Raw genomic sequence first — 20,786 nt, forward strand, 5'->3', positions numbered from 1 at the left:
GAAATGTTGAGTTTACAGCAAGCAGTCCCTCGTTTGTAGAAGTCTGTACGGGTATAGTGTAGCAGCCTGCTGTCGTTTTCAGGCGACTTGATGAAGGTAAAGATAGTGTGGCTGTGCATAATGCCAAGGCACCGGCTGGCTGAGCATTCATTCACACACACACACTGTCTGTCGTCAATGGTCAGACACACCGCGAAATACTCTTTCCGTTTGTTTTGAATGCCTTCAGCAAAAAGTTGAGTCTGATTCAACTTTTGGAGAAAAGCAACCCGATGTCAACCTGCTGTGGACAATCATGTAACGTAACCTAACGTAACCTAAAGTAGCGTAACGTTAAACCGGCTATCAGACTTGTCAGTCGTGGCATGCGATTTCCGTAACGTTACTGTAAAAAAGTTGGAAACACTATGAAGGTAAAAAGGAAAGCCATGCAGTGAACTGCCCAGGACTTTGTGTAAAAACAGCTGACTGTGTCCTGCAATAACAAAGCGGTCGCTTCATCTCTCTCTTCGTCGCCTTTTATTTTCTCTTTTCCATGAAATAAAGCTGCCTTCAGGTGTGCTCGGGAAATGTTGGTTTCCGTTGAAAAGCACCAAAGCTTTACCACTGAAGAGTGTTTTAGCCATTTCAAATCTAAATAGTAAATGTAGTATTTGTGTTTGTATCTGTGTGTGTGCGCTCCGTAAATCAACGTACAGTTCATCTGGACAGTTGATTGGTTGTGCTATTCTGTAGCCATCCTTCAGGTAGGCTGACATCTCAAAGGGGTCGATATCGACGTAGGGGGTCTGACCCAGAGTCATCAGTTCCCAAAGCGTCACTCCGAAGGCCCACTGTGAAAACACGCACGTGATCAACACTGAGGCCAGTACTGAGCATTCATTTACAATTTTTTTTAAACATTATTATCACAAGCTGTTGTCTTTAATGTGTTATCATCATACAGGATAAACATAACCACCATTTCTATTCAGTGGGCGGAAAGCCTGTGGTGCCCACTTGCATTTAAATACAAAACTGTGCCACAGGAACAATGCAAGGAAATAATGTTGAAAAATTGATGTGGAATATAAATCATTGCTGGAAGGTTTTGTTAAGAGACTGAAAGTAAACAGTAGGGTGGTGGTTATGTTTTGGGAGACTGAGGGTTCAAGGACCCGTGGCAGAGAGGGCGCCGCCCTGCATGTGTTGTTGTGCTTACCCTTCCCGCTGACCTACAAGGAGGAAACAAGGAAAAGAAGCATTTCCTTATTCATGTTACTCTTATTAACCCATGTCTTAGGTCACACAGCTTCTAGTAGGTGTTGACCCTACACTTGTTGTATTTTGGGAGTCGAGCTAGTCATTATCTAAAATAAAACTGGGCAGCCATTGCTAACCTGACAGTGACTTATGAACAGAATACAATAAATGATCCCTTAAAAGAGCAGGTTTCTATTGTGTTAGTATGTCACAACCTTTCATGGGGTGACACCGAGACCTTAAAGGAAGTGAAGGGAGTGATTCAGGGCACAGGGATGGGAGGGCTCCTCAGAAGAAAAAACGGGATGTACAGTAATCCACCCTGTTCCCAAATCAGTGCCCAAGCTCATCCTGTCCAGCTTGATATTCAATGTGCACAACCACTGAAATAAGGGTATGGAGCGTTTATGTGCGTCACACCTGCATGTGTGGTGCTCTTATGATGCTACACAGCTCCAGGTACTTGTCTGGACTTCCCCTAAAGCTTAGCTGGTTGGTAATGCCAGCCCTCTGTTAACTGTAAGTGTACAGGAGGGGGAGGGGGTGATTACTATGAAGCTATGGGACCATAAGAGGAATGTAGAGGGGTGGGGGCATGTCTGGCTGGTGTCTATGCTGTGTCACGAAGGATCTTTTGAGCTTCCCGACTGTCTCCGCCGCGCCTGCTCTGCAATCCTGGGACAGGAAAGAGGGCCAGAGACATGGTGCTCAACACTCTCCCTCCCTTCCCCTTGACACCTTCATCAAGTGGCTTGGATACAATTGGTGCCATTTCCTGCATCACCCTCTCTGTATCATGTCGCCTGAGAACTTTGTAGTTTAAAAAACCCTTAAGAGACAGGAAAGGGTTTTTTTTTTATGGTGAATACACTGTCCATAAATATTAAATATGCTATGTATGGTAATATAATGTACATCTGTTATTACAGTTCTTACCACGTCACTCGCACTAGAGAAGTCGTTGTTGAGCAAGCTTTCCAGGGCCATCCAGCGGACCGGCCTGTTCTCATTATCCCCCAGACAGTGGTAGTCCATGGGAAATAGGTCTCGGGCAAGGGCATTATCTGTAATCTTCACCTGCATGTTGTCGTCAATGCTGTTGGGGTGGGGGGGGCAAGAGAGGAAAACATATTTTTTTTGTAATTAAATTCCAAACCAAATCACCTGAAAGCTACAGTGAAGAACTGAGGGCAAATGATGGCAGCTTTGAGCACGGTCAGGGACACTTACACGCAGTTCCTGGCAGCGAGGTCTTTGTGTATGACCTCCCTGCGAGCCAGGTAGCTCATTCCACATGCAATCTGGATGGCCATGTAAACCAAGTCTTGCTGAGAGATCGCCTGAAAGGAAATGAGGGAGAGGGAGACAATGTGCAGTTGAGAAGCAGAGACAGGAAAAAAAAAGGGAGCGAGTGGGGACAGGAGACCACAGCTGACGCAACTTTACTGTGGCCAAATTGGTCTTCTGTGTCAAATTGTTCATATTTCCTTTGAAGAAAACACAATCAACTATGGGTCAAAGATGGGAGTCACATACGCAAAGAATATTTTAGTCTTTAAATGAAAGAACTTATGTTTTTAGCCACAGGCATGGCTCTAGGGATGGCAACGTCAGCCTGTCAGTCCTCTGGCACCATCAGCAGGTTGTACCAAAAAGATGACCCCACAACTTTTCCTCTAGGCGTTTTTACCCCGAAGGGCCCATACCAAGAACAATAACTATAAATATTTAGTTTTATAACGTTGTAACGCAAATAGATTCCAAACCACAACTATAACGACAATAATACTGTTGGGATCATTTTCAGAGCAATTTTATGAATGACAGAAACACTGACAGCCAATCATCATCCATCTGAATCTACACCATGGCACGGCAGATGACACTGTGGAGAGATGTGAGTTTGTTTCACACAGGTGGCTCAGCCACTCGGTATGGCTACTATCCTTTAGGTAGCTCGGTTTATTTTTGCATTTCTAAAAATGTGTACTTTGAAAGTATTTCTCATGTCACAGAAACCACTGAGACTGAATCTTTTGTTTCAGATGTTCTTATCAAACTGTCGGTGATGTGCCAGTGTTTTTTGTTTTGGTGCTCTGCACAGATCTGACCAGCTCTGTGCCCCCTGTTGCCTGGAAAAGGCAGGGGTGCCGGTGTCCCTAGGAACTGCCGTTAGACTTTTTTTTGGTTCATAGAATGTACCTGAATTCACAAATATGTAGACTATTACTACAGACATTCATGTCATTTTTTGTTTGTTTGTGTTTTTGTTGTTGTTGGGCTTTTATGGCCTTTAATTGACAGGACAGTTTGAAGACAGGAAAGGGGAGGGAGAGAGAGAGAGAGAGAGAGAGAGAGAGAGAGAGAGAGAGAGAGAGAGGGGACGACCCTCATCCAAGGGCTGCAGGTCGGATTCAAACCCGGGCCGCTGCCAAGGACTCAGCCTACATGGGGTGCACACTCTACTGGGTGAGCTAGAGGTCACACCCATTCCTGTAATCTTACGTTGCAATGTCTGCTGTATCAATGTATTATTATCAGCTGGACGGTGCAGTGTGTGCTTGCAACACTGTTTACAGAACATTATTGTTCAGGAGAATGGATGCTCACATAGTTATAGTTATGGTTATGGTTATCTTTCTTGGTGTGGACAGCCCTTATTTATTGTTTTACTGTACAAAAGCTACAGATGACATTATTTTTGAAATATAAAATGGTATTTTTAAAAATTTTTTTTAAAAAAAAGAAAAACAATCTGCATCTTTTTTTTTAATTAATTCAGTCAACTGCACGATCTCTGGCTCAGACACACACAACACCGGTAATTCTCGGGCTGTTTAACCTTATCTGGCAGTGGACAGTGTGATACAACCTAAATTAATTATTCCCACAACACAGGAAAACAAAGTCTTGGCAACCAGTGAACAAGGATAAGAACATTTTAAGTCAACAATTCCAGGAAAACTGAGATGTGTGTTGTAGCTGGTACCAAACAGCTACGTCAGGCTCTGTGTATCCACCATGCAGAGCAACTTTAACTGTTGGGTTGTCAGTGAAGAAATGATGACTGTGCAAAAGGTCAACACAAAATTCAATGTTCTACCTTCAAAACCAGATGTTCACTTTCACAATAAATGCCACACTGTAGTAATTGTGCTTCCCTCAGAGCTTTAGCTCCCCTCTACTGATACATTTCTGATTTATAGCTCAATGTTTATTGCAACAGCACAATTTAATAACTATGTCTTTGTCTCCTACAACTGCCAGAACTACATAATGAGATTGCTGAGAACGAAGGTGCTGATGTGTTACCTGAAACATTACAAAGTGGTTTTGATTAATGCAAATGGATGGCAAGCTTCAACTTGTGAATGCAAATTGTTTGCTACATGTGTATTTTGCAGCTGATTGATTGGTTGGATCTGTGCTGTGGCGTTGCCAGGCACATCAAAGACTCCCTGGGGTTAACCTGTACAAAAGCCTGATTGTCTTCACATAGTGCATAAAAAGCTCTGCCTTGAGCACCAGCTTCATGGCTATATCAACAGTCCTAATAACAGTGTGAACAGTAGTTACTGGTAGGTGTTACTTTGTGTTGACTGCTGCAAACACACAAAACATTCTTTCAGGCTCAACTCTAAGATAGAATCACTTTTTTTTTTCTCCATTTTGGGGGATTAATTTTAATAGCTTAATAAATGTCTCAGTGCAAGGCCTACATGGCTTACATTAAGGCATTTATCTTAATGGTTTAATAGGTGACTCAAGTTTTTTGATCCGCCAAATGTGTGCCGAGTTGAAGCTTTACCTGTGGGTTGTTAGCCTCGGCTAGCTTGCATTGTCGCAGGAACAGCTTAAGATTCCCCCAAGCCATAAAAGGCAACAGCACCATGGGCTTCTCTCCGTCCTCCGTACACACGTGGCTTATGGGTAACAGATTTCTGAGGGTCGAGAGAAAGACCAACTGAGGAACAGGAACAGCATGTAACACAGCTGTACATACTGTTAATGTACATGTGTGGAAGTTAGCTGCACGTCAAAGGGATTCTTGGAAGATGAAGTACGTTAGCGGGGGCTCATCCAAACCATTGCCAAACTCTGGAAGAGGAAGTCTTAGCAAGTATCAATTTGCTGACCTCAAAAAGAGGAAGGAGTGGACCAACATGACGACAATCTTTTCAACAGAAAGTTAAAACACCAAGACTCCTGATCAATTTGACGCATAATTTGAGAAATTAACGCTACTGTAATCTTAAACTACGTTCAATGCATACAGGGTATGACCATACTATCAAAACTGAAATATATACAGTATATATATTTTTAATCAAAATAAATGATTGTTTTATAGAAGTCACACCAGAACAAGCTAGCGAGCAATTTGTGGGTGTTACATTAATGTCAGAAAACATGTTTTTGCACAGTTTGTGCTCTGTGTAAACATGTGGTGTTCTTTCATCAGCATTCAAAAAATCGAGACATTTAAAAGATGACCACAGTAACCGCTGTGACGGAATACAGTGTCGGGTTAGGAGTAAGATCTGAAACTGGTGCAGAAGTGGACAACAGTGATGTTGGTCTAAGATGCATACCACATTGGGGTTATGTGGTGTTTTGGCATTAAATGTAATTCTATTCTTAAAATGTTTGATATTTAGATGTTTTAACAAACAGGCAAATGCCGCACAAAAAAAATATTAAAAAACCTGTGATTTGTGTTTGCTTCCACTCACCTATGATGAAGTCCACGAAGCTTGCAACTTTCAGTCAACATCATGGTCACCTGCACCTCAGACGCATGATCTGAACAATTGTATAAAAAATTGTACACAAAATCAGATTTTAAAGGGCCGTAATCAAACCTGGGCCGCTGCGGTAAGGACTGAGCCTTAGAACACGGGGCGCACACTCAACCAGGTGAGCTACCACGGCGCCCCACAAAATAAGATTTTAAAAAAAGCAATGTGGCAGAACAAGAGTGACCTGCGCAGTACAAAAGTTGAAATGTTAACGATACAATGTCCGTACTCTCCGACCCCGTTAAGGGTTTCATTTGTATTTGTTTCACTGCACAGATTACTTTGCCAACAGTCATATGTAGTGGGAAACTTCAGAGGAAAAGTGACTTGTGCCAAGCTTACTGAGGTCCAGTTTTTAATCTGTGTATGCAGCTTTGCCATCGTCTGGTACTTATGGAAGCAGTATTGTTCTTTTCCCAAAAGGTGCATGAGGAGGAAGTAAAGAGTGTAACAAAGCCAAGACTGGCATGGGGATATTGTTCACTGAGTGTTATCCACCCCTCCCTGAGTAAACATGAGAGAATGGAGAGGTCAGAAGGCAACTGGCAGAGAAAGCTGACACATGTTGCTAACAAAGAACCTGAACGTCCTACATAAAGGAATATTTTCACTGGCGTGTAAACCCTGCAGCATGAGTAATAATTAATTAACTGTCAAATCTGTTTGCCTGTTTACTGGATAGGTACATTTCCATCCAACAACCTGCATCATTTGTCTTATGTCTTTGGCATTACAATCATGTTATGGCATTTCAGTGATCGCTTTCCCAACCAACACACTTCTTAGAAAACTCATAGGGAGTTGCACATTAATATGAGAGAACACACTTGACTTGACATTCATTTCTTTGACAACATTGTGCATTAGAGATGGGACTGAGCAAATACCTTTCACTGTCTTCACAAAGACCTGCTTTTCCTTACTGGGGTCCTTTTCATCCAGGAGCACACCGTGGAAGATGCGGCCAAACGTGCCTGTCAAAGACCAACCACATGTTTTTATTTGAGGAAAAGGGCATGAGAAACACAGCCAGAGGCACCACATTCAAAGATCAAAATGTCACCTCACTCTCAGGTCGCCATGCCTGGCTGATCTGTGGACAGAGGTGGCCAGATTTCTTCTTAACATGCTTTGTCTCTTAAAGGGATTAGGCAGCTTTGGCTCTTGTCTCACTGACACGAGCCAAAACAAGAGACATTCATTGGAGCTAAGAGGACCTTTCATCACTTAGAACGATTCAGAAATACATACGATGTGAAAAGGCCAAGTGAACATGTTCATCATCTCCTTTGTCTAAACTGTCACCCCATTGCTCCGGGACTTTACAGAGGTAAAATGCCATTTAAGAACATAAACCATCAACATAAACTTAGAAAGAAATCGGAGCCCTAAAGCTAACCATGCCTTGTGTTTCAACAGGAGAGACCGAGCATAACAACAGAGTTAGTGTTTAACTGTCTCCCCCCCGCCCCTATCTTCTCCGTCAAGCCTGTCTGGACCTGCTGGCTCCCAAAAACAGAATCCAATGCAGAGTTCAACCAACTCTGAGGCATGGCCTTGTATGTTTTGAATTTGACATTATCTTAGACATTATCTCTTATGTTTTTGTACGTAGGACCTGCTGTATGTGTACGTCAGACTGCACTGGCGAGCTATCCACATACATCAAGTTAAGACAGGAAGTCAGATAGATACACAACAAGTACAGATATGTGCCAGTGTGTTTACTTGCAGATAGCTGTAGAGTATCCTGATAATATAGTTATGGCTACCAGCATTACCAAGCATTGATATTTACATCAGAGTAGGTCTTGACTGAAACAGGACTTGATAGGATGTGATACAAATCACACCCAGCGGCCCGTGGAGGCGATGCAAGTCGGACCTGTATGCCCACCGACGTGATAAATGATGTAGGATGGGAGCAGAGTAGTTTGGAAAAATAATTGTAGCATATTTAATGATTTGGCAACAAAAGCGCTACCTAGTGGCAGATTGGCGTCACATTTTGCACACAGCCCCATTGTAGCATGGGGAACTACTGAGTCGAGTTTCGTGTTAATCAAGGTAAATGTTGCCAAGACACGGTCATTGAACTCTGCAGTGCCTACTTATTATTAGTATTTTTTTAAGATAAGTTTTGGGCATTTTTAGGCCTTTATTAGAAAGGACAGCTGAAGACAGGAAAGGGGAGAGAGGGGGGGAATGACATGCAGCAAAGGACCGCAGGTTGGAATTGAACCCATGGCCAATCGTGCTGCTTGATAACTTTTAATCATGAGGGTCAACAAATTCTACATGCAACTTTTCGTGCAGATCGGAAGAGTTCGGAAAAGTAGGTTTTACATTTATTGTGATTTTGCAAAAAATATTATAGGCGGAAATGGGCGTGGCCTATATCATGCGTGAATGTACAAATTTTGAATGGGCTATGTATGGTGTGAGAGTTACTGGTCAAAATGTTCTCATCTTGATTATGACATCACCTGCTGGTGGATATGTTTCATTTTTGGTTTCTGAGGTACGTGCACCATTCTATACCTCCTAATAGAAATTGAATCTACATAACTTTAGGGCGTATTGTGCAGTACCACTTTTATTTACGGTAGAATAACAATAAAAAGCTGAACGGTTTCAATAGGGCCTCAGCCCCGTTGGACTTGGACCCCTAATGAAAATAGATTGCACATAAATAGCAAGACCAATAATCTTAAAGGGATGCTTTTGCAATTTCAATCCAGCTCGGTGTCATCTTTGTGTGGGCAGTGTGTTAAGATGAATGGTGCGTGCCTTCCCTCCGGTGCATGCCTTCCCTTGCTCTGCAAGGCTAAGGCACTAAACACAAAGTACAGCTGAGGGTGTTTTGCAGGTATTTGGTCATAAACTTAAGTATTGGACAAAATAAAAAATTTGACCTCCTGGTGGAAGTAGATAAAAAGTCAGAGGATCACCACAGTTATTACAATTCATCCTGAGGGGAACATGAATGTCCATCCAGTAGTTCTTGACATTTTTCAGTCTAGACCAAAGTGGTGGGCCGACTAATCGACATTTCCATTCCTTGAGCCATGGCATTAGCGAAAAAAATGGGTTCAGTTATAGCTTTTGTATGGTAAATGGTAACATTTTAAAATAGCAAAAAAATATTTTTAACAAAGAGTACCGCCCATGTTATCATTCAATTTCTAGACAGAAACAATGACCATAAACCATCAGAGGCCCTCTGATGGTTTATGGTTTGAGTGGCATTTGAAAACAGAACACCCACACTTTTCACTTCCATTGTGTTGTAGTCACCCTTGGGTAACTATTACATCATGCACACAGCACACCAAACCCCAGTGTGGGCAAATCTCCAGAAAGTGAAGTACAGTCTTGTTCAGTTCCATTACTACATTACGATGCTGAATTGTCTCCAAAAGCATCCAGCGTGTCATCGAGCCAAACTAAAGCCCACACAGTTATGTTGATCTTTGATACAAAGCCAAAGAAAGAGATTTAGAAACGTCACCGTCTTAGGCTTTCTGTCAATATGTAATATGCCTCAGCAAGAACAAACTTTTGCTATTTTAGGTTTGAGGCAACGTTTTACTGACACTGATCTGATGGTCATGCTCATACAGTATTTTGCAGGATAAAAGCAGCATTCATGTCCATAGGTCACTGTCTCCTTCTTCATCAGACACTTAAATGCACAAGGAGGATAATGGGGATGTCTGAAGAATACAAAAGTGGGAGCTTCTTTAGAAGAAAGAAAGCATTAGAATGAGAGAGAAACAATTAAGACAAATACCTTCATGCAAGACATCCCGTAATGTGACTCTCTCCCTTGAGATGGCAATGTCTTTAACTTTAGCTTTGGCCTCCATTAGAGTAACACTCCTCAGGTCATTCTTCTCAATGCGGAGAGATGGGTAACCTGTGGGAATGGAAAAACACAGACTGGCTTTAAATGCACACCTGGTTGATCTTAATATAAACAAAATACGTACAAAGGGATTGACAGGCCTTTTAACCCTGATTAACATGGAAAACAACCTGGGGAACTTCTGCTTTGTATTACTTTGACAGAGAAAAATGTCTTACTCACAGAAAACTTAATTATAAAACACAGAATCCTCAGTTGAATTCTGTGAATTCCAGCAATTACAAGAAACAGTCAGCAAGACATGTACAGTACCCTGCACGTTGCATCAAAGCAACCTCATGCAAAGTCCTGTATTACAGCATTTCCATTACATAACCTCCCTATGTTCTCGCTGTCATTAGCTGCTAGCTTACTGTGGAAGGAGTGAGTTTGGATTTACAAGAAAAATACACACACACACCACAGATGAACAAACAGCGTAAACGTGACCCCTTTATATCAACACACTTCATGTGTACAAAACATGTCAGTGATGAGAGATAACACGTTCTAGCCTACTGTGCTTGCAGCTCACCGGTACTCAGGACTCGGCCAGGCTGAACAGTGCACAGTTGCTTAGACAGACAGTAGAGAAACCAGTGGATGAATGGAGACAATGGAAAATTCACAGAAAAGGTTGCAATGGCAATGAGGCAATGGCAGTCAGGAGAAAACAGCTTCTTCTTTTTCTTCTTCTTGTGAACTACATCTGATACTTATATAGAAGAGTTGTGAGCTTGATATGAGAATAAAGCAGAGTGGTCAAGCTAAGGCTTTAATTAAAATAAAGATCAAAAACAGATTCCATCAGGATTCAAAGATGCAAAATGCAAACACTGCAACAAAAAAAGTTGTAAGGTACTTTGATTAAAAGTATAAATCTTTGCTGTAGCATGCAACCTGTATAAAGTGTACATACTACTGTGAGTTGTAACAAAGTACAGGTCAATGATGCCCCCTAAAGGTCAAACCAATTTATTTTCAACACTGAATGAAAATCAATACAGTTCTGCACATATGGGAGACAATATAGCATTTTATTTATATATTTAAGCTATTTAAGCTAATACTTTCTAGCAAAAACACTGTTTCCAGTGGAAGAAACTGCATTGTTAGCCTGAAGTAGTCAGTTTAATAGCCAGAAACCATAAACAGTGGTCCAAAGAATTCCCTAATCCATACTACATAATAACTGTGCACACACACACACACTGTGATATACACTACCGGTCAAAAGTTTGGGGTCACTTAGAAATTTCCATTCCAGACAGAATACCAGCTGAGATCAGTTGCATTGTTTTTTTAACCAGGGCAGCAGTTTCCAGATTACATTATGTACATGTGTTCCAAAAATGTTTTGGATATTTTCTGTTTTGTAATATCAAACTAATTGTTTTACCACAATTAGTTTCATATTTCTTTCCCAGCTGTGAGCCACTCTTCCATTTTCTTTGTGCAGTGCATTGTGGGTTAATAGTGTCCACCTACAGTACATTAAAAAAAGCAATGTTTCTGTTCAGTCTGGATACTGACTGAAGTATCTAATTTCATTAATTTTAAATGCTTAAATAAGTATCAACAAAGCACAACAAGCTTCCAAACAAAAGTGACAGTTTCTTTTAGTACAAAGCAGGTGAGATGCAGTGGCTTGAACCAGCCACCAGGAGGAAGGGAAGCCTTTCTATGATGGATGTACTTTCACTCTAGTGCTCATAACGCTCCCACTAGAAGCAGGTCATCAGGGTACAGAAATGCAACCATATACAGTTTTTTTTATCCATCAGCGTCAAGAAAACTATGGACAAAACATCGCTAAATTGTTAGTGTTCATTATTACGTGCACATGACGACAAAATTGTATTATAGGTCTGAGTCCTAAGTCGTCTCTGGAGCTTTGCTGGAACTTACTTTTGGTTTCATGAGGGGGAACACCAGGGTTTTGGAAGGAGGAGGCAGCAAGCTGGAGAATGGGTGCAGAACCAGGGTGATTGTCTGATGACAAGAGTAGAGGGGGAGGGAGTGGAGGGTGGGAGAGAGTGAGAAAGAAGTGATTTAATGGATAACTCACTCAAATTACAACATGACCTGAATGAATGAATGAATGAATGTATAGAATAGATGGATGTATACTGTAGTTGTACATGTTCAGCTCATTCACAAAACATGAATCAAACCAGGCATGTTGCAAGTTGAGTAAACCTTCCCATCAGGAGTTGAATACCAAAAAAAGGGTGGATGGTGAAAATAATCACATTCAGCAAAGCATAAGACATAAGGAACGGGCAAGTGGGTCGAACAATATGCACAGGAGGTGAGATGTAGGTTTGTATCCACAAGAGGGCAATGAAGGATCACACACTGACAATATGGGACAACAATAGCTGATGAGCTTTTTTAGTGTTTTTCAAAATGAACCATAAAGATCAATGTTCCAATGAGATCACTATTTCATGAGGTAAATACAGTCAATTGTTTGATTCTCCCCACAGATATATCACTCCATATGTAGCTGCCTGTATGTGGAGGAGAATCACTCATGGATCACACTGACAAATCACTGTCAGTACGGGTTTCTTTGCATGGGATGCTATGACATGAGCATTTAGGAAAAACCTGTTCCTGCCATTATGGTTTTAGAAAACTCTTGTGACAATTCCTTCTGTTTGTAAATTAACGTTGATGGTGTTGGTGTACAAGGATGGCTAAAAATCACTAAAACTATTAAAATCAGTTTATTGCTGGCATATAACAGGCAAAAACAGGCCAGTCTGAAATTGGTTTACAATATGGCATAGGTACAAGGTGTAATGTGGTCAGTTAAAGGAACAAGATAAACAGACTATCAGAGACTGCGAGAGAAGGAAAAGAGCCTTCTACCACCAACAACAATAACTAACAGAACTCTACTGGAGGAAATGTGTTAGAGTCAACATTCATTTACTATATAATCCACTTCGGTAACAGATTAAATGAGGAGAAAAAAGTGAGTAAATTCTAATACGGTTCTGAGGTAGGTAGGTGAGTATAATGGTTAGCTCTTACTATAACTTTGGTCCTGTTTATCTGCTCTATATTTACATCAATTTCAACATAAAAGACTGCCTGTACTTCTCGAACTGCTGATCAGTTGGCCGGACGCAGAGCACACATTAAGTACAGTACATTTACACATTGCTCAAACAGTAATGGCTCACAAGGGTAGTAGCACCAAAATACAGAGAACATCACTGCAGAAACTCTGTTCTTTATTACAATCTTATGATACAAGTTAAGCTAATAAGGTCATTCAGTCGATAATTGCATTTGGAAAAGCATGCACGTTTGCAGATGCCAGTGTGAAAAGAGAAGAGAGATCCGACTGAATGTACTTGAGCACTTTGAGGTGCCATCTTGTACGTGTAATTATCTCCACAAAAATATTCTGATGTTTTAAAAATGAAAGATGACGTGATGTTGCATCTTGTTACTGATTGACTTGCTTTGAGTAATGTTGTGGTGAGAGGGAATCAAATCTCTTACTGGTGACTGGGGCTGCGTTGTTTGGAGTGTCAGCCCTCAGGTACTGTGTGGTCTGGGTGGACGGCTGAGACAGGCCCTGTGAGCTTCCACTGTCACTCACACTGAAAGACAACAGGGATTAGTTATTAAGAGGCACCAGGATTAAGTTGCACCAGCAATGGCTAAATCCATAACTACGTTTGTGTGTAAAGTCCTTCCTAAGTTCTCAGTAACTACAAGCTAGTTTAAAACCAGTGATTTACTAAATGGGGTTGCACCATTAGAACTGAACATCTTAACCAGAGAAGATCTTGGTAATCTGACATCACTGTCCAATCAAAAGCAATCAACTATGTAAACAATTAGGCTGTGTATGGAATTACATACTTACTAAGTATTCATACTAAGTAGGAGGTCAAATTGAGTATTAAGAGCGTTTCAAGTGCATAGTTTGTGGATTTTTTGTACACGAGAAATGTCTGGATGTATACTAGATTAGCAAGAATTTCTGAGTATGGATCATGGTCTTTGCGAAGATTCGGCTGTGAGATTGGCAGTCGAATCAGGCTCCTTCGATCCAAGCATTGAATATTTGGGGTCACCCCTACTAAATACTAAGGCTAAATACTTTAGCCAATTATTTTCTCAATAAATCGTTTAGTCCATAAAATGTCTGAAAATACAAAAAAAGCTGACCACAATTAAGTCCTGAACCCAGAGATATTCAGTTTAATATATAAAAAAAAAAACAGCAAATATTTATATTCGAGAAGCTGAAACCAGTGAATTTTGAGCATTTTTCTTAAAAACGTACTTAAATGATTATCAAAATAGTTGCCGATAATAATTTTCTGTCAATACACAGGTTATCGATTAGTCAACTAAACTGCTCAGCTCTTAAAAAAAAGAAGAAAAAAAAGAACCTTGACCTAATGCTTATCAGAAACCTGAGTGATTTTAGAAAAGAAGGCTCTAAAGTTGACCGACCAACAACATATTCTTGTACAACATGTGATCAAATCAAGCCACTGTGGCAAAACAACATTCCAGCAACTACATTTAAAATACCACATTAGAAAGATTTCCATGGCATATAAGAAAACAATCTTTGTACAACACTGTCCCAATGGCTAACCTCTTCAAATTAATAGCAAGGGGAGGATGTGCTGATTTCATTTCACATTGATATCTGATAACCTGCGTAGCTGCCTACAGCTATCTGGAGTGGAGATTACAGGATCTTAAACAACGGGAAAACTTAAGTGCAGGTTTCAACTCCTTTCTATGGGGATGACCTATTTTTGTTGGTCTTTGAGCAGCAAGCATCCTGAAGAAAATACTAACATAACTTCCACAGGTGACAGATACAAGGCTGTAATCTGGCTGTAAAAGGCTGTGTATCTGCTGGTCTGTGGGCTAGTTTTCATCAGCTTCAGTATAATGAGTGTACTTTGCTTAGCTGACACATAAAGACTATGGTCTGTTTGGAACAGGGACAAACAAAGAAACAAACCTGTCCTCCATCTCCACTCTCTTCATGCTGTGCAGGTGCAGGATGGCCAGGATGATGGCCACGAGGAAGATGACAATGCAGCAAACGCTGACACTTATGTAGAACACCTGTGTGGAGGTGGTGGGGGGATCATCTAGTGATGAAAACAAGCCACATATTCACAATCAGAGACAGCAAAGGAGCACACAAAATGCTATTGCTATTATGAAAGAAGCAGAGCATAAATATGAGGTCAGATATGTATGAGCGAGAGAGAGAGAGAGAGAGAGAGAGAGAGAGAGAGAGAGAGAGAGAGAGAGAGAGAGAGAGAAAAAAAAGAGAGAGAGAGAGAGAGAGAGAGAGAGAGAGAGAGAGAGAGAGAGAGAGCCTCTAAGTGCACTTAGGGTTAATGGTAGCGACTGTGCCCAGGATTTAGTTTCTGAGAGCTTTTCTCATCTCCTCTAAAAGCCTCTGAGGGCCCCAGGTTCCTTGGGCCTACCCAAGCAGAAGGGAGAGAACCCACTAATGGCACTTTGTTACTGGGGCAGTGGGCTCACAAAGAGTCTGCATAAATCCCACTGGAAGAGGACAGCCACTCCAATAGGTGGGGGTGACAAACTGCACTTCAATGGGAATGAGTTCTTCTTTTTAGGCTCTGAATCATAGGCTTTGGTTATGGAAAGTTTGACTAATGTGCACTGCTATACCGAAAGACTTCTCAGTACTAATTTAGCCAGCGTCTTATCAGACTGATGCCACCTATGACAGACAATAAACAGAGATGCTACAGAGGGATAAGTAGAGCATGATGTGGAGGTAAGATTACTTACAGTCAGGCCGTGGAAGAGTGGTATTGTTGTGGGGAATGGGAGTCTTTGGTTCAGAATCTATTCCTGTTGACAGAGGAAGAAGGAAAGAGTATTAGATCAACTGAAATTTACAACTGAATGGCATTCACACACCTCCAATACAAATAAAAAACTAAAAACAAAGCTTATCTACTTTATGAAACTAAAAATTCCCTTGACAAAGGCTGAAATAAGTTTTCACTGTCAGTCATTTGTGATCACATGCACCCAGAAAATAAAGAGCCGTGTTTTTCCACCTCATCTCATAAACTCCAAAGATAAATCTGACCGATGCCACATTAAAAAGCAACAGCTAAGTGTGAGATGTCATTTTTGTATACAACATAACAACAACACTGTAAATGTGGTATATGTCATTTAAAGATGCTTGTCTGTGGTGTTTTAATCAGTGTTGAAAGAAAAAATGCAGAAGCCTTAAAAAGGAAATTAAAACCACTAAAAGGCTAAATGGCAGTCTCCAAAGTAGTATGGATTCTTTTTCTGCTTCTGTAGCAAGTTTCAAATCTATCTCCCTCTCATTAAATAGAATAGATGAAAGACCAATTACATTTCAAAATTTCATTGAAATGTCTATAACATTAAACAAACTTCCATCACCGTGTTCTAATGGACCTTATTCATTATATTTATAGATAATACAAAAAAGCAATAGGGTAAACTTGTGTTTTGCTAATCAACAAGAGCCAGTATTCCTCACTCTGATAGTTCCTAGTTGACAGGAAAGGACGTCACAAGTGGGGACTTTGTTAAAAGGCCCAGGAACACAACCCTGAAATAGCTTTTTTAGGTTAAGCTCCCGAGTTCATGAAAAGGCTCCATCAGTTAAAAATGACTATAAGTCAGTAAACTCAGGGCACGATTATAAAACAGCAAGCATACATCATTGTTTTCCTCTGCTACAACACAACAGATACAACCCAAGAACAAAGTTGACAGGTACGACTGCTCAGCGTACATTTTGAGCACCACTCAGGCATACAAAGAATCTCTTATGGCTACTAATTTGACTCATGCTCAAAATAAATGGGAATAAATGTGTTTCCATGTGGAATATGGTCACTTGGCCACATGTAATTATCTTCAGGCAGTTTGAAAATAGCACAGAACTGAATACAGAATACAAAAACCTGTTCATCTCCCACTGTAACTCTTTAGAGTATCTGACACAGTAAATCCCTCAAATTCTCCACAGACTTAATTTTCTATGTAGTAATATTGTTTTAGCAAAATATATTCTATGCATCATAACTGTATGTGTTAGACAATTTCTAATGGGTCAACCCACAAGGCCCTTTTCACAGCAGACATTTTGAGTTGTCATAACAGAAAAAGCACAGGTGTTACTAATAACATGTACACGTCTAAAACATTCAGTACTTCTTAATGCATTTACATTATTAGCTGATTATTAATATACTTACTTTTATAGCACATTTTCCTCCTCTTAAAGTTGAGCACTGTGTAGTTGTTGGCATGGATGGTCAGATTTAGCTGCACTGTTAAAACAGCCTCTCCATCTACCTTGCCGGAACAGAAGAGGTCCACTCTAAAGACTGTAGAGAGACAGACTTGTCATTTATTAGAGAAACTTGGTCTCCTGCGATGCAAAATAAACAGGGTTAAATCTATGTCAGCAATCACATGCCGGAGATGTAAGATGTCAGTGAATTGTAAAGTTTAATCCCACTTCCCACTACTATAATTGGAGAGCGGTGTGTTTTGTTTGCGTGAACATGCATATCACGAGAACCGTTCAACCGATCGACTATACGCTTTGCAGGTTTATTGATGGAGACTAGGGATACACCGATAAAACCGAATTTGATATTATGATTACTGATATGAGTACTTTATAATCCCTCTGGGGTCTGTGGGTGTTTTCAGACACAGATGATTTTGGCCTGCTGTGATATTGTATTAACACCACACCAAAATTGGAAAAATTTGCTAAGCCATTGAATGAATGAATGAATGAAAACTTTATTGAACAACAATCAACAAGAGGTGTTCAAAAGGATAAAAACACAATAAAGCCCAAAGGCTTGTTTCCATTGTGGTCCTTAAAACGGAACCATTGAAAATGACAAGAAAGCCCTTAAATTTATTTATTTACTTGAGACATGAAGTTAATTTGAGATAGCCCTTTGTATTTCTTTTATCATTTTTATTTACTTTAAATATTTATGTAGGCCTATATGCTTCTAGGTTGTTTTGCTTTTATGCTTGACCCAAAGGCAAAAGCTCTAATTTGTTTATCTGTATTCTCAATAAAGAAGTAAAAAAAACAACTCACGTCTAGTTCACCTGTTACTCTAGTTATTTCCTTCTTCCACAACAGCCAGGAGTTGAGTTTTCATTCAAACTAAATTATGACTGGTGGGATAACTGCATGCCATTTAATTAGAGCACACAAGGTACAATTGCCTGCTAAGTAACCGCATTGCAAAGAGTCCTACGCATCCAGTCCACATATAAACACACCAGGGCTACATTCACTTCCAGCTAACTTCACAGAGAACAATGAGGGGCGAACAGCATCACAGATCTGTTTTAATTATTTAGTATTAATTACTTATATTCTCTGTCTAGCTCAGCTTAAAACACCGGATCTGCAGCAGGTTACCGTGTTGATCACCAACAAGCCTGTTGGTAACCGGTAGGCCACCGACAACGTGATCTTCGCCCGTTTAACTGACGTTACCAGATAGTACACGACTGTCCTGCTTGTATTACAGACATTTGAACTCACCACAGACATGGACTCACGGCGATACACTGCTGAGAATGAATAGAGGAAATACTGGAATGGATATTTGCCGTTATTTTAAACGAAGAGGAAACTCTGATGTACGAAACTGCCAATTAGATTAATTTACATGTTAATCGACGGTGCCAGAACGCTGTTCAGGATCGTTCCGGCCCACTTTAACCCCTGTGTGTATTGTGTGTGTGTGTGTATCTATCTATCTATCTATCTATCTATCTATCTATCTATCTATATATATATATATATATATATATATATATATATATATATATATATATATATATCGATGTATATTATTTTTAACAGCTATATACTACTAACCCTGTATGTATGTGATATAACCACTTCCATTGTTGTATGGCCTGGCTCAGATTAAACCCTTAGTAAAACATGAACAAATGCATATGAAAATTAAATGCAATATAACTTTATTTTATTACCTAATCTGACAGTCAGTCATAATGGGAAAACAACATACATAAACTAATTTAAAGCCAAAGGCTTAATGGTATGGTGTCAGTAGACTCGCCGGCCAGTGTTTTCTCATACATTCAGGTAGACTGAGATCCACCCAGGTAGATAAATCCAAATAATTTTTTTTCCCCTAATCAACAATGTTTTTTTTTTTTTACAGTGCACACAGACCAGTGGCCTCCAGCCCCTCCCCCTTTTGAAGTCTTGTGCTGCATGCATGACAGCGCCAACGCTTTACTTCGGGCTCAGAGGCTATCGTTAGTAGTAGCATCCTGCTGGTGGGACTTTCGTACTGTAGCGGCCAAAATGTTTTTTTTTCCTTAGACATAGGGTGAGAAGCTCAGTCATCTGTGAGGAACTTGAAGTAGAGCCGCTGACTTTTACATCATCTTCCTGTTCAGAGGAAGCCTCTGGGAAGACCCAGGACTAGTAGGTGGAGAGATAATATCTCCAAACACAAAGCATCTACAAGTGCGTAACAAAAGGCGTATATTATATTTAACAAACCAGAGGGGACACGGGGCACCTCCCCCTGACTGGAGATGTTGCTCCGTGGTTGGTTCATGGCAACAGGGTTGTCCATAAGGAAGCCAAGCCGGTAGTCAACCTATAGATAAACAAATAATGATAAACAAATGATGTCAACATACAAATGTATGTAATGCATGTATTGAAGAGGTTAATAAATAATTCCTGATGCTGAGACTTACCTTTGTCTTGGAATGCCATGAGAAGTGAAGGCTGTTGGTCTCACTGGGCACAGGCAGGGTGAAGGAGAGAGCATAATGATTCACCACATCGTCTCGCACATAGTACAGCTCTGCATCTAGGCCTGTGTCAGGGAAGAGGACGTAAAATTGTACTTTATGAGAAATATTTTGGAAATCCAGAAGAAGAAAAACCACTACACTGTACTTAAAAGACAACACATTTCTAATTTAGAAGTAGATTTAGACACTCACACAGAACAAGTCTGAAGAACTAGTAAAATATCCACTCAAACGGCCAGCATGGATTAAGGGGGTTTCCCCACAATAAAAGAGAAGGACTAACCACATCTGTTAGTACTTGAGACCTCTTAGTGCCCAAGTGAAAAAACTTCAAAACATTCAAGCATCCAAATATGTCCACAATTTTTTATCCAGGAAACAAAATTGGACAGGGGAAGGGTTAAGAGGAAGGGAATTGTATGCCTTCGATAAAACTGGACTTGCATACAACATCTACAGTCTGTTTAACTATTCAGTCTTTAGTTAATGTATAGCTTAGGAGCAGCCATAGTACATGATCATGCATCAGAAAGCTAGATGGGTTGGTACTAGAGATGGCCAGATACCATTTTTTGCTTCCCGATACCGATTCCGATACCTGAAATTGCGTATCGGCCGATGCAGAGTACCGATCTGATACCAGCGTGTCATATATTTTATTATTTTTAAACAGCTGTATAATACTATGCCTGTATGGATGGGATATGATTTCTATCTTTGTTGTCGGACTGGCTCAGGTTAAACTCTTTGTGAAACATAAACAAACACAAAGAATGAATTCCCCAGAACTTTCTGTTATTCTCCAGTTTGACAGTCAGTTATAACGGAAAAAGAACATAAATAAACTACTTTAACGTAGATTTTCTTTAGGGCTTTATTACGTGGTATCTGATGGTACATAAACTCCAGTACTTCCTGATACCGATACCAGCGTTTTAGGCAGTATCGGAGCCGATACCGATACTAGT

At 40.4% G+C, this 20,786-nt stretch overlaps 1 protein-coding gene across 2 annotated transcripts in view; it reads right to left on the bottom strand.

The window, feature by feature from the left end:
* Positions 1-482: 482 nt before the first annotated feature.
* Positions 483-20,786, bottom strand: part of ryk (receptor like tyrosine kinase) — a 35,319-nt gene continuing 15,015 nt past the window's right edge. Inside the window, exons 2-15 of one of the 2 annotated variants that reach the window (XM_039811958.1) lie at positions 19,759-19,880; positions 19,556-19,655; positions 17,229-17,360; positions 15,769-15,831; positions 14,960-15,092; positions 13,468-13,568; positions 11,857-11,940; positions 9,835-9,960; positions 6,929-7,015; positions 5,976-6,045; positions 5,051-5,183; positions 2,473-2,582; positions 2,179-2,338; positions 483-833 (exon numbers count right to left, since the gene is read on the bottom strand). In XM_039811958.1, the coding sequence (XP_039667892.1) occupies positions 498-833; positions 2,179-2,338; positions 2,473-2,582; positions 5,051-5,183; positions 5,976-6,045; positions 6,929-7,015; positions 9,835-9,960; positions 11,857-11,940; positions 13,468-13,568; positions 14,960-15,092; positions 15,769-15,831; positions 17,229-17,360; positions 19,556-19,655; positions 19,759-19,880 (1,757 nt within the window). In that variant the 3' untranslated portion in view covers positions 483-497. The remainder of the gene's footprint in view (positions 834-2,178; positions 2,339-2,472; positions 2,583-5,050; positions 5,184-5,975; positions 6,046-6,928; positions 7,016-9,834; positions 9,961-11,856; positions 11,941-13,467; positions 13,569-14,959; positions 15,093-15,768; positions 15,832-17,228; positions 17,361-19,555; positions 19,656-19,758; positions 19,881-20,786) is intronic. The other variant, XM_039811959.1, reaches the window with a different exon arrangement.

This window comes from Perca fluviatilis, chromosome 9 (genome assembly GCF_010015445.1).
Source record: "Perca fluviatilis chromosome 9, GENO_Pfluv_1.0, whole genome shotgun sequence".
Taxonomy (NCBI): domain Eukaryota; kingdom Metazoa; phylum Chordata; class Actinopteri; order Perciformes; family Percidae; genus Perca; species Perca fluviatilis.